The 24,380-nt window shown below is 38.0% G+C and overlaps 2 protein-coding genes across 11 annotated transcripts in view; one reads left to right on the top strand and one right to left on the bottom strand.

Moving 5' to 3' along the window:
* SEPT11 (septin 11) overlaps positions 1-1,575 on the top strand; it is a 91,360-nt gene extending 89,785 nt beyond the window's left edge. The window contains exon 10 of one of the 2 annotated variants that reach the window (XM_025385161.1): positions 1,164-1,575. In XM_025385161.1, the coding sequence (XP_025240946.1) occupies positions 1,164-1,167 (4 nt within the window). In that variant the 3' untranslated portion in view covers positions 1,168-1,575. Of the gene's footprint in view, positions 1-478 lie in introns of both variants that reach the window. The other variant, XM_025385160.1, reaches the window with a different exon arrangement.
* A 6,896-nt stretch (positions 1,576-8,471) lies between these two features.
* Positions 8,472-24,380, bottom strand: part of CCNI (cyclin I) — a 30,238-nt gene continuing 14,329 nt past the window's right edge. For 3 of the 9 annotated variants that reach the window (XM_025385167.1, XM_025385164.1, XM_025385166.1), the window contains 5 exons: positions 19,779-19,907; positions 17,845-17,919; positions 17,567-17,707; positions 16,749-16,979; positions 9,366-10,014 (listed from right to left, as the gene is read on the bottom strand). In XM_025385167.1, coding sequence (XP_025240952.1) covers positions 9,571-10,014; positions 16,749-16,979; positions 17,567-17,707; positions 17,845-17,919; positions 19,779-19,907 — 1,020 coding nt within the window. In that variant the 3' untranslated portion in view covers positions 9,366-9,570. Of the gene's footprint in view, positions 10,015-16,748; positions 16,980-17,566; positions 17,708-17,844; positions 17,920-19,778; positions 19,908-24,380 lie in introns of all 9 variants that reach the window. The other 6 variants (XM_025385163.1, XM_025385172.1, XM_025385168.1 and 3 more) reach the window with 6 other exon arrangements.

Below are 24,380 nucleotides of genomic sequence, written 5' to 3'. Positions count from 1 at the left end.
AATATATTTTTACCCAAACATTGTTTGTGTGCCCTTTTTTGTGAGTTCTTTTTAGTCGCTGCTTGGTTTGCATATGCACACGTGCTTACTGGATAAAAGAAACAAGGATAAGAGTCTCATGCTTTCCTGCCTTGTGTGGTGGACTTCAAATGGCTGCTGTCTGGGTTACACCAGTTTCTCAAAGATACTTGCCATGTAGTGTCCTGTACTTCACATATCATGTTATCACTTTTTTTCCCCCATACCTGTCCCTGTCCACCCTGCCAATTCATGTGCCTTGGTGCCCAGCTGAGGCATCGTCTTCTTCACTGGCCTCCTCTTCCCTGCTGCTGCTCACCCTCCCGTGGAGCTCAAGGAAGTCACCCTGTTAACTGACACACTGCTGTTCTTTCACAGCTTGTTGTAGAGAAGCTCCTTTTTTTCTTCAGCCATTAAGAATCAAATTTGAATCTGAACCTTTCTTTTTTCTCTTCTGTAGCTTCTTCTTTATGTAACCATCCTGTTGACAAGCCCTACTCTCTCCTAATGGACATAGAGCATTAGAAGAGCAGGAGCTGTCTGTTCACACGTGTTGGGGAAGAGTTACCTCATTTCCACCATCGCCTCCTGTTCTTTTAAAGTCTGGGTCAAATATTGCACTGCTGTTTGTATTTGTCAATGTCTGCCCATAGTGGATACTGAAGTGACTTACCACTACCAAAAAAATAGTCATATTCAATAATATTAATTAAAAAGGAAAAAGGAAATTGAGCGAAACAGAAAACGTGGGCCAAGACCCAAGGTCTTGTGCTGGGATCCCCTTGCTTAGAACTATCATGTTCTTGAAGCTGCTGATCCAAGAACTGATGGACTGAAGACAGCGTGTACCCTAACCTGAGGGGGCCACCATGTCCAGGGCCCACAAACGTGATCTCATGGTATCTCCTGTCCTTTCTGTCCCATGAGCCACATTCTGAACAGCCTGATCAGGATTCTCAACCATCAGGTCATAAGATCTGAACAACAATTTCTTTCCTTTTATTAGTTTTATGGGTTGTTTTGGTGTTTGGATTTTTTTAAAAAAAAAAAAAAAAAAAAAAAAAAACTTGATATTGCATGAACAGAGATGGCTGCAATTTTTTTTCTTTGGAGTGTTCTATTGATACAATGTTTTTATTTTTCAGCTGACCATCTGCCTCTTGAGAGAGAGAGAAGTGGGCATCCTTCCTTTAAATTCAGGAACCACTGTTGTTTTATTTGACTTTTTCTGTTACTTGCATCTCTTATATAAGTTGTTTTGGATTTGGGATTATGTTTTGGGGGTGAAAAATTCCAGTTAGTTCTGGTTTTTGTATTGGTTATTCAGCTTACTTTTGGTATCAAAATTATGCCAGTTTTAAGCTCACTTGAGTGAAGTTTAAGTCACAAGATTCTGTTTAATATGCTTTCCTCATTTTGGAAACAACCAAAAACTTCCCTTTTTTGTTACGGGATTTTGACCTACAAGTCCTAATCGTGTTTAAAATGTGCCGGTGTTGGGTAGATGACTTTTCTGCCTCTGGGGTTCAATTTATATTTAAAGATACCTTAAAATAACTTACTGGCCCATCCCTGCCTTTTTATTTGTTGTGAAGCTCTGTACCTTGTGTCCACAGTTTTTTACCAGGACCCATGTGTCTTGGACCATGGGAAATGAACCCCAAACAAGTACATGTCTCTCCTCCCAGATAACAGCATCATTAACAATGGTTCTGATTCACATTGTCTTCTCGGAATTACCTAGGTGGATTTCTCTACAATTTCTGCAAAAAAAAACCTGCTGAGAATCAAAGTATTCAGACTTGATCACTGAAAATAACATCCATATCCAAACACATACTTCTGCCAGTTGAGTGAGCCTGTGATTTCTGATGCTGACCTGTTTGTGATGAGTCAGATTCAGGGCTAGATTACTCTAGTTAGCAGTCACTTCTTAGGGGCAGTTTTCATAGTGAAGGGACAATTTTCAAATTCATATGTATTATAGAGCATGGACATATATTTTGTTATCTTTCAGTTTCATTACTTGTTTATAGATAGGCTTATTTCCATCTTTACTTTTGAGCTCCATAGTAGGTAGGTCCTAAAAATACCGTTGGTGACATGAGTTGCATTTAATCAAGATCCTCAGGAGTGTTCCCCTCTGAATAAGAATGGTAACATATGGTTCCTTTAGACAGTGAAATGAAGAAGCAACAGTCCCTGCCTCTTGAATCACTTGATTCCTGGAAAGAGATTATTTAGAGCAATTGGATGAACAAGTTGGCAAGCTGCTTTCTTTACTTAAAAGGAAACTAAATGTAAGTAAAGTCAGATTCATGTGAGCCATTAAATGATCAAAATGTCAGCATCAAAAGCCATCCCCTTCATTCTACAGCATAATCTGTAAGGACAGAAGTCTGCTAGTAATGTGACCAGTGGAGTGGGAAAGCAATAGCAGTTCCTTACCAGCTGATGCCACAGCATGACATCAGTTTTGCAAGTTAAACGTGTAGGTCCTATTGTGTGAGACCACTGTCATCACTACGTATAAGTGACTTTATTCTTAAACTCCCTATTTTGATATTTTAACTTTATTCTATCATTTTAAAAACAAATTCTGCATCAGATTGTAAATATTTTTTGAGCAATATTTAAAACTCAAATTAGGCAGTATTTTAGGTAAGAAATGTATGTCTGTTGTTGCTATTTCCTTTTTTGTTTCTCTGTTTTAGCTCCCAGAGTAGAGGAAGTATAATATTAACCATCTTAATGGGAGGGGTGGGGGAACAGGGTATTATCAGTAGGTCAGCCTCAGTCCAGTTACCTCGGGGAACCTGATCATGTACACTTCTGGCCAGCCAAGTGCCTTGCCATCTCTCTTCCCCTAACATAGACTGCCATTGATTTGGCATTTTACCATAGGCAGTTCTTTTTCTCCAGTGTTGATAAAACTGGTAGGTTTTCTCCTGGCTGACCAAGTAAGGGAGGTGAAACCATCTTGGGTATAATTACTAGCAATAAAAATTATTGGCTTATCTCAAACAAGATTGTGGGGAAAAAAGCAGGGAGAAGTTAGCCATCTAAACCTATTTCCATTGGTAATAGGCTTTTTGTTCTTCATCAACCTTAAACAAATATTAGTTCTTTTCAGATACAGACTCTGCCTTAATACAAGCATAGTCCAGATGGTGTCCTTGAGATCAGCCCAGCACATGTGTAAAGGAGAGATCCAACTTTCTTAGTCATGGTGCACTGACCTGAAACAGGTCCTCACTCCCAATAATTGACCAAACTTCTTTTCCCCATCAACAGTGCTTATCAAGTTCCTTCTTATTTATTTATTTATTTATTGGCCTGCTGTTGGCCCAGATTATGGGTAAACCCTTCTGGTATCTAACAAACAAATACATGGCTGAGTGTGATGGCTCACACCTGTAATCCCAGCATTTGGGAGGCTGAGGCTGGTGGATTGTTTGATGTCAGGAGTTCAGAAACAGCCTGACCAACATGGTTAAAACCCTGTCTCTACTAAAAATACAAAAATTAGCTAGGCATGGTGGCACATGCCTGTAATTCCAGCTACTTGGGAGACTGAGGCAGGAGAATCGCATGAACACAGGATGCGGAGGTTGCAGTGAGGCAAGATCGCCCCACTGCACTCCAGCCAGGGCGACAAAGCACAATTCCGTCTCATAAAGTAAAATAAAAAACACAAAAGACAAAGGTTTTTTAAGCCACCTTTAAAACCTTTAGTTTCACAACTGACTTATCTTTCCACCTGGAGACTGACAGTGATGGCAGTGTGGCTCACTTCAGAGTTCCTAGTGCTTGAATTTTTAAGACCATGGTATCTAGTTTTTTGTGAAGAATACTGTCTGTCTTTCAGGTCAGTCTCCAGCAAGCAGCTGGCATACCCAGGGCTGGTGAAGGGATTGCTTGTATTAATTTTTTTTTTTATTTAGCAGGATCTCACTCTGTTGCTTAGACTGAAGTACAGTGGCATAATCACAGCTCACCGCAGCCTTGACATCCTTGGTTCAAGCAATCCTCCCACCTCAGCCTCCTGAGTAGGTAGGACTATAGGCATCAGCAACTATGCCTGGCTAATTTTTTTATTTTTTGTAGAGATGGAGTCTCATGTTGCCCAAGCTGGTCTCAAACTCCCGGCCTCAAGCATTCCTCCCACCTCAGCTGCCTACAATACTGAGATTAAAGCCGTGCCCAGGTTGCATGTGCTAATTTGAGAAGACTAATTGGGAGCCTAGGTGTCTACTCATCTCCCTTTCCTACCTTGCTATTCCTGATTAGTAGCTATATATAAATGAGATGTTTTTGGTTGTCAGTGGAACATCACATGAGGTCAAAAGATTTCACATCGGCCTCAAATCAGTTACTTGTAGGGATGTGAGATGAATAGCCTTTCAGTCCACTATGGAAAGTTTTTTCCAAAGTTATGGCACCTAGACTAGGGAAGGCAAAGGCTATTATAACAAGATTTTGTTCGTCCCTGTCCCGCAAAAGAATAAATAAGTATGTGTGTTTGAGGGTGGGGAACGGGGAGCAGAATAACATTCCATAAAGAGCTGGGCTTGGACAGGTGCATTGGCTCAACATCTGTAATCCCAGCACTTTGGAAGTCAGAAGTGGAAGGATCACTTGAGGCCTGGAGTTTGAAACCAGTCTAGGAAACATAGCAAGACCCTATCTTTAAAAAAATTTTTAAAGTCAGCTGGGCATGGTGGTGTGTGCCTGTAGTCCTAGCTACTCAGGAGGCTGAGGTGGGAGGATTGCTTGAGCCCAGGAGTTCAAGGCTGCAGTGAGCTAGGATCATGCCACTGCACTCTACCCTAGGCAACAGACCTAGACCCTGTCTCTTAAATAACCAAAAGAGCTGGGCTTAACTGTGAACCATGTGTTTAGAGCTCTGGAGAGTTGCAGTTCTACCTTTTCTTTTTTTTCTTATTCACTCATCCATCTTTCCCCAACCCCTCCTTCCCTCTTTCCAAATACTTTATTGTGCATACTGCACCAGGCCTACATTAGGTACCGGGGATTTAGCTATGCACTATGAATTGAACTTGTATAACTCATAAGCACAGCAATGTTGAGAGTGAAAGAAAAGGCAAGCCTTTTCTGTGCTAATTCATTTGCTAAAGATAGATCATATCCTGAAAAGCAAAAAGGATTCTGCTCCCCACCAATCACTTTTTAGTGGCTCCTTGCCTAAAGTTGGCCTTCATTCTGGAGTGTCCTATTGTCTAACAAAATAAGCTATTTCCAAGAACTGAGAGACCAGTTCACTAGGCCTAGGGCTATTCAAACTGCTTTTCTACTACCTTACTGTTGTATAACACAATAAGGTCAACAATTCTGGCATTTGATCTGCTATGAAGGCTATACTTCTAGAGTTAAGAGAAAGGCAGAGGTTCTCATTTCATCCTTAACTCCAGAAGCTCCTAGGAACTAAAAAAGTGAGCTCTTCTCAAATTTTTCTATCTGATAAGACATTCTTGGTTATCTTACTACACCTTTTAAAGTAAAAAGTGGCACAAGGGAGAGTTATGTCTCTGACATTGGTCTTACATACGAGTACATCATAAAAGCCACTAAATATGGTGAGGGAAAACTTGCTATTTAATTCCTTGATGCAAGCTGTGCTAAGTTAAGTGTGCTCTTCATCTTTTCTCTCCTAATGATGGGCCAAATCCAACTCAAACTGAAAGCAGCAAGGTTTTGGGACTTGGTTATATTCAAGCCTTCTCAATTGTATTTCTAGGCTACGTTGCAGAACCACACAACTCACTAATTGGGATTTGTAAGACTGGTTCTGGTTTTTCTTGGTCTGAATCGTGGCATCCAGTCACCATCTGCCCCTTAACCCTGGCTGATCTTGCCAAAGTTCCCTCAGTCTCACACACACAGGCCTCCTGCACCTTAAGTAATGTGAACTTCTAACTAAGCCAACACAGTTGGCTTAGCAACCAGATGAGTGTTCAACTGCTAACATACAGTAAACTTATTTTTTCCCAGAAATTTAAAAAGATGCTGTATTTTTCTAGAAGCACCATCTAGTGGCCAAAGCTCATAGCATTATTTGATAACAGGTATAGGAGACATTCTCAACATAATTTAAAGACTAAAAGAATTTTGGAGGCTTTAAAAGTAACATTTACATGTTAGACAAAACTTTATGATGTCAAATAGAAAGGGTAAAGGTTTGAGAGGAGTTAGAATTTGAACCCTGTTAAACTGGGGCTGCATTCTGCCAATTTGATTGTGAGAATCTGTGACATAGTATCTTCACTTGCCAGTTGAAAATGTGCAAACTACTTTAGATAAAGATAAGCTCCTCATCATGTTGGCTGTGCATCAGTAGCTTAACCACATTTTCTTCTCAAGTGAAAGGCCACCATGCTGCTTTGGGCAATAATGCTCAAGCATAACTTGCTTCAGGAAATCTAGGAGTAAATTTAAAAGCTTGACAATTCAGGTTTGTAGAGAGTACAGAGGACACACAGAAGTGGCTGGCTCTGACAACACAGGAGACAATAAATAGGACTTCTTGGGGGCACAAACACCAGTGTCTTAATTCTCTCAACAAGAACGTAGGTTCAGATTCTCATCAGCTTGGCTGAGTGAAGAGCTACATTCTACCTTCCTTCACAGCCAAAGGCAGCATCAGGAACATTTATGATAAACTTTATATTTGACCTTTTACTGACATTTGCGAGCACTCTGCATTCCCAGCTTTCCCTTCCCCCGCCAAACTAATACATCATATATCTGTAGAGAAAGCTTCTAGTTCTGTATATAACTAACTTCATATTGATCTCGTAGAGAATGAAGTAAAATATTTAGCTTCTAGTCTGATCTTCAAGGGCTATAACATGTTCTTTAGGGTTTTTTTGTTTTTTGAATGGAGGATTAGAGAATAACTACTATCCCCATCAAGTATATTCCCTTGCCGTTCCAGAGGCCTCACGAAGCAACCGGTTTTTTAACCACCAGGAGGCACCAGACAATTACGATGCAGAATGTTCAAGTTTCCAGGTCTTGAGTTTGTGATGTGATGCCAAAGTTTAACACAAGTAACTTGGGACAGGCTGAGAATAGTTTCAGGCAAAAAGGGAACTAATTGAACAGCAGGAACAGGCTTTTTTTTTTTTTTTTTCTCGTTCTGTTGCCCAGGCTAGAGTGCAGTGGCGCGATGGCTCACTGCAACCTCCGCCTCCTGGGTTCAAGCGATTCTCCTGCCTCAACCTCCCAAGTAGCTAGAATTACACGCCCGGCTAATTTCTGTATTTTTTAGTAGAGACGGGGTTTCAGCATGTTGGTCAGGCTGGTCTCGAACTCCTGACCTCGTGATCCGCCTGCCTCAGCCTCTCAAAGTGCTGGGATTACATGCGTGAGCCACCGCGCCCAACCGGAACATTCTTAATGAAAAATTCTACACTGTTTAAGAATACTAGGCTCTTTCTGTCACAAGCCACAGTTCTCTAAGGGCCCACAGTAAGTTGTGATGAAGTGGGCTCAGGCCTCTGAAATGGTGGCCAAGGTTTAACAGTGCTTTCGAGGGCCAAGTCTCCAAAGTACTATCACTGAACTGAATGATGTGGTTAAACAAGTTCTGAGGTGTGAGGGCCAGCAGCCCACCATCCCACTTGATTCGGTGTCCCATGAAAAAAAACGCTGTATTCCAAACTAACTTACCAGCAATTTTTAAATATTGAAAACCTTAAGACCAAAAAGTGAAAATTCTATTGTCCTCTAATGTTCTGCTCAATTTGCAGCTACTGGACTATAAATGAAATATTGACTCTAAACTGTTTTATCCCTAGCTTTCTACATAACACAACGATGTCCTCATCTGTTAAATAGAAGGAAGTTCTACAGATCTGTATCATTTTACAGATACTATGAACATATACAGTTGTAAACTTCTTAGAAACAGATGAAGATCAGGATCAGAAATTTTTAAAATGTGTATCTGTGAAGTCAATCCTTTGCTATCTTCCCTCCCACTCCCTGTACTGACATGTGAGTAAATGCTTCCCATTTAATTGGAGTTTAAGGTCATAAAACAGGTAGTCAACCCTACCACAAGAATTTTTTACAAGTCAGATGATAACCTGAAAATACTCTTGTTCTCCTAAATCTGAACATTAAAAATGGCTAAAAATGACATTTTAAAGATACAGGTCTGAACCTACTCTCACAAGCAGTCATATTAAGATGAAAATTTACTATTTGGAGGATTCACAGTGCACTAGTGAAAAAATATCATAAAAGAAAAATTCTTATATCTAAAACCTATATCCCTCAATCACATTCAAATCCTCTTTTCTTCATGTTTCATTTTCAGCAAGTATATTCTTGGTCTTTCTATTGTTTTCTCTAGTTGAAATAGCAGTGCCTAGCCAATGAGGTACCTGTACCTCTTCACAGCTGGAAAAAAGTCACAGAAACAAAAGTTAAGGACAACTTTTTATTGCTACCAGAGGCTTTTATCATCAATACATGGTTCTGACTGCAATACCTTTTTCAGACTGCAAAGGGAGCTCAGGATCCAGAAGTCGTTAAGAGAACTATAAGTAGGCTGGGGAGGCAGGTGGGGAGTAAGTTCTATTAGAAAATCCTAATAGCTTAACAAAACTAGGGTACTAAATTCAGTTATAACATGTTACAGATGCAAATCACAGAGCTGCCCCAACATCTAGACAGTCTCTCCTACTGATTATAAATGAGTGAAAACTATCAGTTAGAAAAATCTAATTTCAGTTGTTACATACATGTTTCTTTGGTGAGCACCTGGATATATTAACTTTATCACAAATTCTTTTATACAAATGTCAAAAATGCTTTCAACAAATCTAAGTGTCCTAATTACATACCACTTTTAAGCATCACTTTAAGGTAAACAAAAATGAAAACCATAATTTTAAATTAAAATTTGAAATGACACACAAAATCAACCTGGTAATAGGAGAACTTTTTCTGTTGCTGTCTCTGATTAATATGGGACAATTCCAAAGTACCCTTTCATACTAATTGGAACTTGCATCATGGCTGTCACACTGAAATAATTTGTTCGACTGCTAAAAAATAATTTTGGGGTTTCCTATTCAGTGAGAATCAATACAGATCAGCATGCATAAAGTTCAGTAACTTAAATGGAGAAGCAAGCAAAAGCAAAATCAAATCAGGATGCTGAGGGGGAACAGGTTTGCTGGCTATGAATTTTAACTGAATTTTTGATGGGGCAAGCTACGTTACATTATGGCAGAAAAAAAGTGCAACTGGCATACTACAAAGAGGTTTTTTAAGTTTAAAAAAAGTTTGGATCTTTTGGATTTTTTTTTTTTTTTTTTGGTCCTTATGTGTTTAAATAACACTGAATTATAATTAGCCATACAAATAATGAGAGTAGTTTTTTTTTTTTTTTTTTTTTCTGGCTCACTCCAAATCAGCCTGTTAAGGTATATATCCTTCTACAGCCCTTCCTGATTTTGCATGTTCTCATTCCCAGAGTAGTCTACCTTAGTTTACACTCAAAGGTAACACTTGTTGAAACTACATGACAGAAACAGGCTGCAAAGGTGGACAAGGGGAAGCATGTCCCTCTTGTCTTGATAAATCAGTGCCACACACAGAACCCACATTTTCTGAGACATTATCTTCATTATAGAGCCGTTTGATTCCATCATAGAAGTCATCCACTTCCATTTCCTCTACTTTGCGTTTAGCAGAGGTCTGCTTGCACCCACTGGCAGCTGGGAGATGATGGTAAAAGGCTGCTGTACCTCTGACTGGCACTTCTGGCTTGCTGTTGTCCTTGGAGAAGTCTGGGCCTGGGACAGAGGAGGGATGTAATCTGAACACTCCTTTGTCACAGGTCACCAGGGTGTGCTTGAGGGGACGGTAGACATAAACGGAATTTAGAGGCAGGGAAGACTGCAGAGTAGAAAGGTGATGTGCCACAAGCTCCCGACAGTGGATCAACTGGGAGCTATCCATCTGGGCCAGGAAAAAAAACAAAAAACAAAAAAAAACCACAGTTGATCATTAATTAACATAGGCTGCTCTGTTATCTCTGGTGGCCATTTTTCCTCCCTGTGCTTTCCATCCCTGCTGAGTCTTTTCTCTCCCCCCATCTTCTACCTCCAACTCATCTACTTATCCAGCCTACCCATCCATCATCATCATCTTAGAAATCAGGTCCAAATCTGTATTTCTAATATAATTATCTTTGGAACTTGAGTTCTGTATTTGCAATGTATGCTGAACATTTACATGAGAGCAGAAACTACTTTTTTGTATCCAACGTCTGTTTTTTTTTTTTTTTTTTCAGTCTGTTCCCCCTGTCTAGAAGGCCCTTCATCCTACTCTCTTGGCCTCTTATAATTTTTTCAGTGGAGTCCAAAGTACTCATAAACACATTCATTAAGAATGTAAGAAGCCAAAGGGCAAAAAAAAAATTTTTTTTAAATCAGGGATGAGGAGGGAAGCTAAGAATTTCAAAATAGTAAATGAAAAATTTAGAAATATATATTTTGTAGAAAATAGTAGACAACACTAAGATGAAATGTTTTTCGTAAAGATTTTAATTTGGGAGTTTTGCTAATTCCTTCTTACCCCTGAGGACAATTCACAGGTATCAGTCCTTTCTGGAGTTACCCCTGACTCCCTCAACCCCTCAAACACCCTAAATACCATGGTCATCTGTTTCTGTATCAACCTTTTAACATACTTATGGCCAGGCATGGTGGCTCATGCCTGTAATCCTAGCACTTTGGGAGGCCAAGGCGGGTGGATCGCTTGAGGCCAGGAGTTCAAGACCAGCCTGGCCAACATGGTGAAACCCCTTCTCCACTAAAAATACAAAAAATTAGCTGGACGTGGTGGTAGATGAGTAAACCCAGCTACTCAGGAGGCTGAGGCATGAGAATGGCTTGAGCCCAGGAAGTACAGGTTGCAGTGAGGTGAGATCAAGCCATTGCATTCCAGCCAGGCAAAAAGACAGAGTGAGACTGTCTTTAAAAAAAGACACTAAAACCTTTTAACATATTTACCACATTGCATTATAATAATCTATTTAACCATTTAGCCTTTCCATTATAGACTACAAGACCGAAGGTGTGGCATTGTATTATATTCATCTTTTTATCCCTAACTTTCTGGCACAATGACTGTACATGGAAGGCCTTCAAATTATTACCTGTAGTAAAGTGTCTCTCTTCCTCACTTTCAGTTACAGCATTGTCAAAATAACCTTAGTTAGCATCATATATTCCTTCCCTACTCTCTTCAGCAGCACCCCAATGCCTACCAGAAATAAGCTAAACTCCTTAGTTTTATTAATAAGGATCTCCATAATCTGACCCCAACCTTCTTTTCTAGCCTTATTTCCTAGCATACCCTCAACTTGTGGTCTACACTCTTGCTAAACAGTCCTGCTCTATACGATGCACTAATCTTCCCCTTTCTTATTTTACCCTTAATCATCTTATTTCTACCTGTTGAAATTGTATTGCCCATTCCTTCCAGGACTGGCTAAACACCATCACCTTCAGGAAGCCTATCTTGACCATTTAACTATCAGGGATAACTTTTTTCCAATTTTGGGTATTTTGGACATTTCTGGACCAAGTCTTATTCATCCTCAAATAACCTGCAGCACACACCATGACTGTTTGCAATACCACAGAGAAAATAAGGGAAAATAATGTACTCTACAAGAACACATTTGATCACAAAATTATTTTTATCTCTAAATACATTCATTATTTGTTACTGAAAAATACCAGAGGAAAGAATGGTAAAAGGCTGATGTTAGTCATTGTATAATACAAATGCAAAATAACTGAAACTGTCAGAAATATACAACAAAATGGCAGATTTTAACATCTACCATCATATTGTTCACTGATTTCTTTTTTTCCCCTAGTTTGAAAGGCATTAGATAACACACTATGGGTAAGACACTATTAACTAGTATTAGAATTTGTTCTCCCTCCCTTAAAAGAAAAAAGTTATGTAACACTTAAGATAGTCCCTGAACTATCAAGCTTACATTTAGGCTAGGTCTTATTATATATCCCAGGGATGTAGAACAAGCTGAAACATGCTAAAAATATTGGAACAAAGCACAGAGAAAGGATGGAGCTTCTGCCAGTATTTTAGGAAGCCTACAAAAAAGAAATGAAAGAAACTGGGAGTGAAAAAGGGGCTACAGTGTAGAAATTATTTCTAAAAAATAAGTAGAGTCATCCCACAGTATCCATGGGGGATTACTTCTAGGATCCCCCAAAAGATAACAAAACCCAACATGCTCAACAAACCCAACAACCCAGAATGCCTACACATCACTTCATCTGTGTGGATTCAAAGTAATACTCAGTGTGCAACAAATGCAAGGTTTTTTTGGAACTCTGTCAAATTTCTTCCTAAGTATTTTCAATTCATGTTGGCTGAATCCAGATGCCAAACCCATGGATATGGAAAGCCAACTGTACCTCGTTTAATGAAATGTTCTTTAGCAAATGAACGATATTCATTGGCTTAGAAAGGTAAATATTCTAGAATTCACAAATATTCTAATGCCTTGGTCACTGGGCATAATAAATGCCATGGCAGAATCAATACTATGGTAGAATCCTAAAAAGAGACATGTATTTAAGTAAGAGGAAGACTGTCACTATCATCTTTCTGTATGAAAAAACTAAGTAGAGAGTTATATTTTAGAGGTGGAAGACTGACAAAAAATGATAGAGCTAGAAAAGACCTTAGAAATTATTCAAAACAAAACCATCCATATGAACTCCACTTCCACCCAAGTCCCAAGTAACTGTTTTCTCCAAAATAACATCAAAATAAATTCCTTCTAATCTAGTACAATCTGAATTTGTTCTATAAGATGACAAAATAATTTGTTCCTTCTTGAGATCCAGTGGAAGAAACAAAACAAGCACATACACTGAAACTACCAAAACTCTCGACACCAGACAAGTCCTCTAATGGAGCTGGTAAAAAGGACTTAAATGAACTCTAATTATAAGGTGTCAAGAGAATATTTATTATTTTTTATAACAATAAATGACATAAATGGTAGGCCCACATGGATCCAGGTTTGATGAACAGCATGAAGCACTGAGGAACCTGCTGGAATAGTCTGACCACAGCCACCTTCAAAAAACCAGGAGACGTGTGGGGAGAGGTCTGTTTCTTCCTTTTTTTTTTTTTTAATTTGCTTCTTTTTACTTTTAGATTCAGGGTATATATAGGTATATATTGCATGATGCTGAGGTTTGGAGTATAAGTGATCCTGTCAACCAGGTAGTGAGCGCAGTACCCAACAGTTTTTCAACCCTTACTTCCCTCCCTCCCTCCCCGCTCTAGTAGTCCCCAGTTTCTACTGTTGCCATCTTTATGTCCACGTGTACCCAATGTTTACCTCCCACTTGTAAGTGAGAACGTGTGGTATTTGGTTTTCTGTTCCTGTGTTAATTCACTTAGGATAATGGCCTCCAGCTGTATCCATGTTTTTGCAAAGGACATGATTTTGTTCTGTTTTATGGCTGCACCTACTCTACAACTAGAACATGGACTTTGACTACTGCCCAGCTAGGAACTACAAAGACCAGCACACTAATCTAGGTAGAGTTAACGGTCTGAGTTTATCCGAGTGGGCCACATCAGAAAGAGGAAGACGTGAGCACAACCACACAACAGAGCAAGGGTAGAAGAAGGGTAAGGAGAGAGAGGTTTAGCCATCCCACAATGGTGACCAACAGGTGGGCACAAGAGCTTAAGGGGTGTAGTTGTGGGAGGTTAAGAGGAACAAAAGGAAGTTTGCCTTTCAAACCTGGGAACACTCACCATACTTTTCTCTCAAAGTGGGGGCTCAGGCAGAACTAGTGGGAGTGGCCTCCTCACAGTACGGTATGTCTGTGATGGACTCTTCTCAAACCAAGACACTGGGAAACATGTCACAAATGATTTTGGCATGATCTTAGCAATCTGATTCAAGAATTTCCTATACTAAAACCAGAAAACTAGGAAGAGTATCTGATATTGTGGCCTTGTCACAGGTCTAAACACAAAGATATTATATCTGGTGTTCCTACCTGAACACAGGAAACCAAGCAAAAAAACAGAAATGAGTCCTAAAGAACTAGGAGCCATTCATGTTTGGACCACATGGGTTGGTGTTAGAGCAGAACTGCTAGAACAAGTCCCAAAAGTCTCTACCAAGATTTATGACCTTCCTTTTCTTCACTAACTTCCCCATTGCAACTTGAATACTACATGGGGCAAATCTCTTTAAAAAAAAAAAATCACTGTATTTCCAGTTTTCAAACTATGTCCAAACACTACCTACATAATATAATCTAAACCTACACTACATAGGTCGATCTCTAGCTATGGAAGGGAAAAGGCTATGTTGAGTGGGGCTCTGCCCTTAAACACAACAAGTATAGCTCCACTTTTCTATTCTATATTCTGGGATTGTGTGTGTACAAGATTTTCTTGGGGGACGGGGGACTGGGAAAGGGTTCCACTTCTCAAACAAATTGTGAAAACCACTGAACTAGAATTTTTTAATGTTTGTGTGGTATGAAAAAAAGCACTGGTTCTTTTAAATCACTACTAAGTAGCTCTACGCAGCTCTAAGAAAGTCTCCAGTTCCCTACACTGGAGCTATAAAATAAAGGAGTTGAATGAAACAATTTCTCCAAAGATTCTGTCAAATCCCACATTTGTAATACTCCTTCAGCTAAGGAGAAAAAAAAAAGTTTCAGTGAATACTTTCTTCCTCTAGCACCAGAAAACTTACAAAAGAGAATCAGGAGATTTTCCAGTGTTTTTCACTAGGAAAACATGATCTCAAAGCTACAGAATACACATGCTATTTACATTATTATTTATGCTTCAAAATCTGTCCTCTGACACTAACACTTTAGAGCAATCTTTTTCTGTACTATCTTGAGAATAAGCAGAGAGACCAAGTCAGAAGGCATTTAAAAATAATATAATGTAGGAGGTTTTCTATTAAGCCTATTCCTCTACTTCACAGTCTAATGTGAGTGATTAATATTCAACTTTTCTTTCCAACAGTCCGGGGTGAACAAAGTAAATTTTCTGTGTCATATTATTCATTTAGATGATGGTTTCTCATAATTTCTAAAAATTCTCATGAGCAATTACTTCGTAGAATTTTCATTATAGCATTTAATTATTTCAATCTAAGGCGATTAAGATATCCCTTGAAAACAAAAAACAGCCCGTGTTACACTACACAGGTAGATCTCTAGCTAACATATTGCTCTGATCATCAACCTTTTTTATGAAAAGACTGAGTCCCCCTCTGCTCACAAACTAGAGCCTAAAATTCTTGAAAGCACTGACATATTTGTTTAAAAAAAAATTCTTTTTTGTCTGCTTCATTTTCTTCAGACATACTTCTTAAAATGTTTGCTATAAGATCAATTACAACTTTCTTAGAAAAACACCAAATTCAACTATTATGTTTTTCTTTTATAATATTCTAAATTTTTAGCTCAATAACTGCAGTTCTTTGCTACAATTAGTTTATTGCAAAATGTTAAGCTTAGAATTTCACAATCTTCTAAGTAAAATCCAATAAAACAAATCAGAATAACTACTGTTAAATAAGAATAAATAGCCATATAAAGGGAAAGTAGGTTCATGAGTCTTTTATGGATTCAGCTGGCAGGAAAATGGTTTGCAGCAGATCTAAACTTGGTAAGTTCTATTTGGTGACATGAATAGAACCAGTAAGGCTTCTCTCAAAGTAGTTGCTAACATACAGCACTCTCACCAACTTTCCATTTGGATGAGAATTTTCTCTACTGAACCTTTACATTTTACTTAGGTGGTGGATAATTTATCAACCTATACATTTTATAACAATCTGTAGATTGTTACAAACTAATCTAAGGTAATAACAGAAGTGCCAGGGCAAAACCTCTTTCAGAAAAGTGGCTTCTACCTGCCAGTCTGGTATAAATACTTAACTTACTAGCCAACAATAAAGTATCTGCTTGTCTAAAAAGCAACTTATTCTAATTTTTGTTCCTGACATCCATTATAAAATGAGTGAAGTAAAGAAGTACTACATTAAAACCTGCAGATGTAGCTAGGATAAAAGACAATATGGTACTGACAATCTTATGAACATTTTATAATTGTTAAAGATAAGTAATCTAAGAGAAATGGTGCAAAGGAATCTTAAAAATACTATATAAGTTTTTTTTTTTTTTTTTTTGAGACAGAGTCACGCTCAGTCGCCCAGACTGGAGTGCAGTGGCGCCATCTCGGCTCACTGCAGGCTCTGCCCCCTGGGTTCACGCCATTCTCCTGCCTCAGCCTCCCGAGTAGCTGGGACTACAGGCACCAACCACTATGCCTGGAGAATTTTTTTGTATTTTTAGTAGAGACGGGGTTTCACCGTGTTGGCCAGGATGGTCTCGATCTCCTGACCTCGTGATCCGCCCATCTCGGCCTACCAAAGTGCCAGGATTATAGGCGTGAGCCACCGCCCAGCCACTATATAAGTTTTATAAGAAAACAAGAGAACATCTAGCCTGTAAATTTAAAATATATACTTTACTCTTGTCTAAAGAATGGTTTGCCATTACAACATTAGAAATGTCTTTCAGTTTGGTAACTCCGTATTCCAATAATAGAAAAACTTAAAAAGAACACTATTTAATTAGACTGACACCTACCTGTGCTTTCTGAAGCAGTTCAATTGTAAGAGAAAGCCAATCAGGAATAAGTTTCTCCATTTCCAGACTAACCATGGCCAGAGCAAGCATGGATCCTCTGAATTGCAGAAGTTGGTTGCAGGCCATACAGTGAAGTAGTTGCTTGGTAAGGACTGCCAAATGTTGAGATGGGCTCAATTTGGGCAAACTGAAAAGTAACTGAGGCCTAGTTGATACCGCAATAGCATGGAACTGAAAATCACAAAAACATCATTTTAACTTGATTTAAATATATAGGAAATTACATATAGAAATTGATGCAACCTATTCAATTTTTTTTTTTTTTTTTTTTTTTTTGTGAGACAGAGTCTCACTCTGTTGCCCAAGCTGGAGTGCAGTAGCATGATCTCAACTCACTGCAACCTCCGCCTCCTGCGTTCAAGCAATTCTCCTGCCTCAGCATCCCCAGTAGCTGGGATTACAGGTGCCCACTACCATGCCCGGCTAATTTTTCTATTTTTAGTAGAGACAGGGTTTTGCCATGTTGGCCAGGCTGGTCTCAAATTCCTAACCTCAAGTGATCCGCCTGCCTCAGCCTCCCAAAGTGCTGGGATTACAGGCATGAGCCACTACACCCAGCCTAACCTATTCAATTTCTAAGTTTGTGATTTAAGCTTCAGTGATATGACATATATACTAATTTATAATTTTTCCTTGGATATCAGTAGTTTTCTTTTTCCTAAAAACCAGTACAAAATAAATGAGTAGGCAATCTATTTTTTAATTTACTGAAGGCTACACACTCAAATAAGAAACTAAAAGACTTCAGGTATATTTACAATATGAAGAAAATCCAATGGTGTGGCTGTGTGAAGATCCCAATTCAACTTATCCAGAATAATTCTCTCCATTCTCAAAATTTCAGATGAGGAACATCCACAGAAACTGTCTCTTGCCAATACCTTTAGTACTGGAATTCTCTATTCAAAGCAAAGGGGAACAGGGACAGGGAGAAAAGGATAGAAAGAAACTCATTTACGATTTTTGTTTTGGCAAACAAGAAGCAAGTTAATGGAGAGAAATTTTCACAGAAAAACATTTTGAAAGGATTTATTACCTCATCTTCCTCAACAGTCTTGGCAGCTAGGAAAAAACAGCTGATTGCAATACAACTCAAGTATTTCGGATGAGCCTAAAATTTTGAAGAGGGAAAAAGCAACTTTATTGATTTTTCAAAAATGGTTGAACTTTTTATAACTGTTTTAAAAACAGAGATATACAGATGAGACAGGTATATACAAAATGCTATGGAATTCAATTAATATGACTGTCACTGCTTTTTAGATCAGAGCTAACTTTTTTAAGAATAGGAAAGAAGTTTATTGAAAAGCTTTAGAGCAGTAATGAAAGCAAGGAAAGTACACTTGCAAGATCAAGTGTCTCCAGGGCTAACTTTTAACATTACAATCCTAGCCATATGATATTCTACAAAAATAATATAAATTCCATTGCTCAAAGTTCAACCAAAGCCAGTTAGCCAAAGTTCATTTCCATCCAGCAGAAAAAAAGTCTGATTTAGAAGTTTTTAATAATATTCCCCAAATTAAAAAATATATTTTCTGTGTATGTAAACATTTTTTAAAGCTGCTTGCAATCTGGGATATCTGAAAAATGCCTACTTTTATCTCAGCAACAAGTCCACATCACTCCTCCCTCCCTCTCCACTACATCTAACCTACTTTTCACAGATAATTCCACAGAAAGATGAGTTTAAGGTTAGTGTCCTTTCTGGGACAGTATATTTTTCAAAAACTATTAGTGAACACATTGTTGTAGTTTCTATCATGAGATTCTTGCTGTGTTTATTAAACATTTGCAACAAAGTTGGGGAAATTTCTGGAACAATTAGAGAATTCTGCTAAGTATCTCATTTTTTTCATATTTCTTATTTATTGGGTCCTGTTATGTTTAGTAAGTCTCTTAAGAGTAGAAGTTTGAAACTCAGCGGCTATTCAGTCTTAAACTCCTATTCTTTGGCTTCTATTTTGTATACCTAATAAAGCATTTTAATTGACAGTTCCCCCAGTTTACATATTCTTATGCATACTAATGCCTACAGTTAAAATACTTTGCTACTCTTTCATGCCTTGCCATTAAATAAATGCTCATTTTCTGCTTTAAATATGTTGAGGGCCTACTTACTAACTTGACACAGCCAATGACATAACAATGGGGACAATATAAAACCTAATTATTTGTATGCTGCCATTCAACAAAAATATACCAAGGTTGTTTTATGACATTTTGTTATATCCCAAAGTATGCCCATAGAAAGCACTTCACATTTTCCAGAAAGCCACATAGTATGGATATTCAATAAGTAGTGACAGAGAAAAACGTGCAATAAGCTTATACTTTAGTCTGATTCCTTATCCACCTCTGTACATCAATATGTTAGAAAATGACAAAATATTCAGCTGATGCTATATGGTTTGTGCTAAAATCAAGAGATAGAAAATTTCATAGGCTAAAAAGTTATGAATACTTGTAACAAAAAGAAAATTACAGAATACAATTAGAAACACTTCCAAAAACACTTCTGCTTTTTAGTAGAAAGCTAGGAGCGGTAGCTCATGCCTGTAATCCCAGCACTTTAGGAGACCAAGGCAGGCTGATCACTTAACATCGGGAGTTCAAGACTAGCCTGGCCAACATGGCAAAACCCTGTCTCTACTAAAAATACAAAAATTAGACTGGCATGGTGGCACGTGTCTGTAGTCCCAACTACGTGGGAGGCTGAGGCACAAAACTCACTTGAACCCAGGAGGCAGAAACACTCCAGCCTGGGCAACAAAGTGAAACTATCTCAAAAAATAAAACTAAAATAAACAATAGCAGAACACATCACCACGTCTTCTTATGGGTACATACATCATTCTCCAGCAAAGTTCTCCACTTCTTTCTACCTTAAAGAATGTTTACTAATAGCTTCTGGTTTAGCATATGTACACTCAAATGAGGTTATATGTAAGTCTATCTTAAAACACTTACCTTTACGGTAGCTAAAAACCTGTCCAAAAGACTGCTAGCCAGAGCAAATGTTTCTGGGTAAAGGTTGAATTGGTACTTGAGTTTGGCCAGCCATTGAATTACTTCATCTCTCTGGGATGGAGAAACATTCTATAAGGAAACAATTTTAAAAACATAAGACAAAGTTTGAGCTATCATCAAGAGTATGTTTAGAATTCTCTCTCATAAAAAGTGAGGTAATACTACCTCACTTTTATGTTTAAAAATGTTTAAAAATGTTAAGGTTATTCACAATCTATCAGACTTGAAACAGATAAAAATAAAACTTTATTGGTTATCACATTTAATATCAATATCCAATATTCTCCTACTATATTAAAATTTTCACTGTCATCTCACCAAATATCCATAGTTTAATTAAATTTAGGTGTTCAGAAAATATAACACTTTAAAGTTTAAGTAACACTATTATCAACTGATAGTAATTTTGGAGTTAAGTTCCCCCAACTCTTAAGATTAAGAAAATATAGTGAATTTCTCCCACAGCAAATAGCCATTAACTTATCTTAGGAAATATAAATGAACTATGATAATGGAAACGATAGCCCATTTAAAAAACTAAAATCAATAGTAATAAGTGAAAGATACCAGGGACAACAGATGAATTATACATTTAGAGATGATGAAAAAATTGAACAGGAAATTAACCTGAAGTAAATTACTATTTCGAAAGATTTCCACAAACACAAAACATTATTGTTTTATTGCTGTTGTAAGCCTGTTGAGTATAGACTTAATTTTTAGCAGGGACACACTTTAATAGTGATTAGAAAACTTTTACTCTTGAGTTTTGGAGTCACCATTAAAAAAATAAAACCAGTTGTTTATGTCGGAAACATTCAGTATTCTCCTTATAGCTCTTTCAAACTGTAGTTTCAAACAGTTTGAAAGAGCTATAAGGAGAATACTCAAATAATATATAGGAAGATTAAAACAACAACAATGTTTTGTGTTTGTGGAAATCTTTCAAAACAGTCATTTACTTCAGGTTGATTTCCTGTTCAGTATTTTTTCATTATCTCTAAATGTATAATTCATCTGTTGCCCCTGGTAACTTTCACTTATTACTATTGATTTCAGTTTTTAAATGGGCTATCATTCTGTTATCATAGTTCATTTATATTTCCTAAGTTAACCATAGTAAGCCTACAATGGTATGGAACACTAGAAGTTATTCCTCATATCTAGCTGTAATTTTGTATCTAGGCTACTTTAAAATCTACTTCTGGACTAAGGGTTCATAAAAATCCCTGAGAACCAAGTAAAGCCAGTCACAGGACTTCTGGATGAAGAGTTAAGCATTCAAGAGAAATTAAATTCCTATCAAGATGAGCTTTTATCCAAAATGCCACAACAAATAAGGAAAAGTAATGTTAAGTAAGCCAGCCAAACACATCAACAAGGGAATAAATTCCCAGGAGACGTAGGTGATGTTATAAACTGATGAAACTGGGGAGGCTTTAGGGAGATGAAAGGAACAATGATTTACAGTAGCTATGAAAACAAGAACACCATTAACTCCAACCTTCAGGTAGAGATACGATGTGGGAGAAAAAAAAAATCCCTGAATGACAGATTACATTAAACAATGTCATTATTTGGTGTTTGGCATTAAACAATAACAGAAATATACAATTGTAAGAAGAATCACAAAAGGTAATATACAAAAAAAGAGAATACAGTTATATGGAGATTATCATATAGTTATAACTAAATGACATAACTTATGTAAAGCACATATATAGAATGCAAATGGCACTCCAATTTTATTAGTTCTCCTTTCCTACCTCTAAACTACCCAATTATCTAACAATGTCAGAAAAACAAATTTACAAAATATTATACATGAATAGTTATTTTAAACACTGTAACAATTAGTCATGAAAGAAATCATGACAATAACTTTGAACTTTAATATTCCATATATATATCTTTTTGAGACAGGGTCTTGCTCTGTCACCCAGGCTGGAGTACAGTGGCACAACCATGGCACACTGCACCCTCAACCTCCCAGGCCCAAGTGATCCTCCCACCTCAGCGCCCCCAAGTAGCCAGGACCAGAGGTACGTGCCACCATGCCCAGTTAATTTTTTTTTTTTTTTTGAGACGCAGTCTTGCTCTGTCACCCAGGCTAAAGTGCAGTGGCTCGATCTCAGCTCACTGTAGCCTCTGCCTCCTGGGTTCCAGCAATTCTCCCTGCCTCAGCCTCCCAAGTAGCTGGGATTACAGGCTTGTGCCATCACGCCTGGCTAATTTTTATATTTTTAGTAGAGATGGGGTTTCGCCACGTTGGCCAGGCTGGTCTCAAACCCCTGATCTCAAGTGATTCGCCCGCCTCAGCCTCCCAAAGTGCTGGGATTACAGACATGAGCCACTGCGCCTGGCCTAATTTTACTTTTTGCAGAGACGAGATCTCACTATGTTACCCAGGCTGGTCTTGAACTCCCAGGCTCAAGCAATCCTCCCGCCTTGGCCTCCCAAAGTGTTGGGATTACAGGTATGAGCCACTACGTTTGGCCCATATACCACATAGTAAAATTTAACAATACGGCCAAGAAAAGAATTCCCACATGGCCAATGTTATCATCACTAGACAAAACTAGCCGTAACTTTTTTAAAACCCAAAAGATAACAGTTTAAGAAGACTCAATTTAACTGAAGTAATATTGAGTCTAAGGTAACTTTTTCAAATCAATTCAAACATGTACTAAACAGTAATAATATCATGACAGCATTACAAACAGTAAGTTCTGTGCCTAAGTAATTCATTTCACTCCTATTCCTCTGTCATTTCACTCCTATTCCTCTAAAATAAAGAATGAGAGAGAAAAAGAGAAAGCCCAAAACAGTATTTCCTGATTTCATCAGGTGAACTGTTTCTCATATGGACTGCCCAAATAGGATTAGAAGGATTCAGTAGCTGAACAAATAATCCTAAAGAGAATTTATAATGGATTGATCAAACATGGTAAAATATAGACTGCTATTAATATATATTCTGTATATATATTATATTCCACATGCTGCTAGTCTCTTCCTTATAATATACCACCTCCCCCGCTTTAAACTCTAAAAGGTTCACCACTACCTAAAAGATTAAGTACAATTCCCCAGCATGGCATACAAATCTATGACCTACCTCTCTAACCTCAAACATCTTCCATCACTTTGTCTTAAACTCCATGCTCTAAGAGTAGTAACTTCTATTTATGATCCTTCCTTACCCCTGCTATGCTATTTTACATCACTGCTCCTTTGTTCGTATTGCTCCTTCTGCCTGGAACGCGCTCCCTTCTCTATCTCACCTGCTTTATTATGTATCTCTTGAGAGCTATTTTGATGTTACTCCCCACCAGGTACTTTTCCTGATAATTCAAGTTGGGCTAAGTACCTTCCTATGCTCCAACAGCATCTCATTACACCTGTGACGTTCAACATTTTTTTAAAAATTAAATTTCTTGGCATGCCTCACAATTGTAATCCCAGTACTGTAGGGGGCCAAGGCAAGAAAATTGCTTGAGCCCAGGAGTTTGAAACCAGCCTGGGTAACACAGTGAGCCTTCTTCTCCACAAATAAAAAAATTAGGCGTGGTGGTGCGTACCTGTGATCTCAGCTACTTGGGAGGCTGAGGTGGGAGGATCACTTGAGCCTGGGAAAGACAGGCTGCAGTGAACTGTGATGGAGCCACTGCACCCCAGCCTGGGCGACAGAGTGAGCCCCTGTCTCAGAAAAAAAAATAATAATAATCGAATTTTTGCTTTTGGCTTTGATGAAGTAGGAAGCAGCAAACCAAACTCCAGATGAGAATGACTAGAAAAGTTGTTAACAACCTGTTTTTTAAGATTCCTTAGAGTTCTAAAATTCTACTGAAAATCATCTGTATATAAACAATTTGTGGCAGGGTTTTATCTTTGTAAATCAAAAGCACTTTGGCAAAATAAATTGAGAACACCTGAAAGTGTGTGCACTTTGACCAGTTTCAATGTTTTCCCCAAATTCATGTAACAAAATTATCATGAACTTGAAAGTACAATTACATAATATAAAAGTTGTTGTCTGCAAGTGCCAGGAACACAGTAAGGTACCTGAATGAATCATAAAGAAATGATAAACACCATTCACTGAAATGCTTACTTTCAGTCTATTATATGCAAGTAAACAAAAATGACACAACCATACCCCTCAAGGAACCTCACAATCAGATCACCAGAAAATTATAGTACTTTGTGCTATCATAAGGGAAGCAGAATGTGGCAGAAACACATAGAAGATGAGTGATAGGTATGTAATATTCTTGCCTGACCACGCTGTCCTAAATTAGGGGATAGGCGATGCAAATTAAACAAGAATTATGTGAGAGACTGACTTCAAAATATAGTCGGGGCAGGGGAAGTTAGAAGGAAACTGGAGGAAAAAGGCATAAGAGAAAGCTTAAAAATACCTTATTTTTCCATTTTTACCAACACTTCAAAACAAAATTAGAAAAGTCAGAGCAACAGTGGAAAGGGAGGTAAAAAAAAAAAAAAAAGCCAGTCCCTTAGAAGAAAATAAAAGAGTTAGAA

Source organism: Theropithecus gelada, chromosome 5 (genome assembly GCF_003255815.1).
Source record: "Theropithecus gelada isolate Dixy chromosome 5, Tgel_1.0, whole genome shotgun sequence".
NCBI lineage: Eukaryota > Metazoa > Chordata > Mammalia > Primates > Cercopithecidae > Theropithecus > Theropithecus gelada.
Note: the sequence above shows the minus strand (reverse complement) of the source record. Positions and strands in the feature narration are given on the sequence as shown.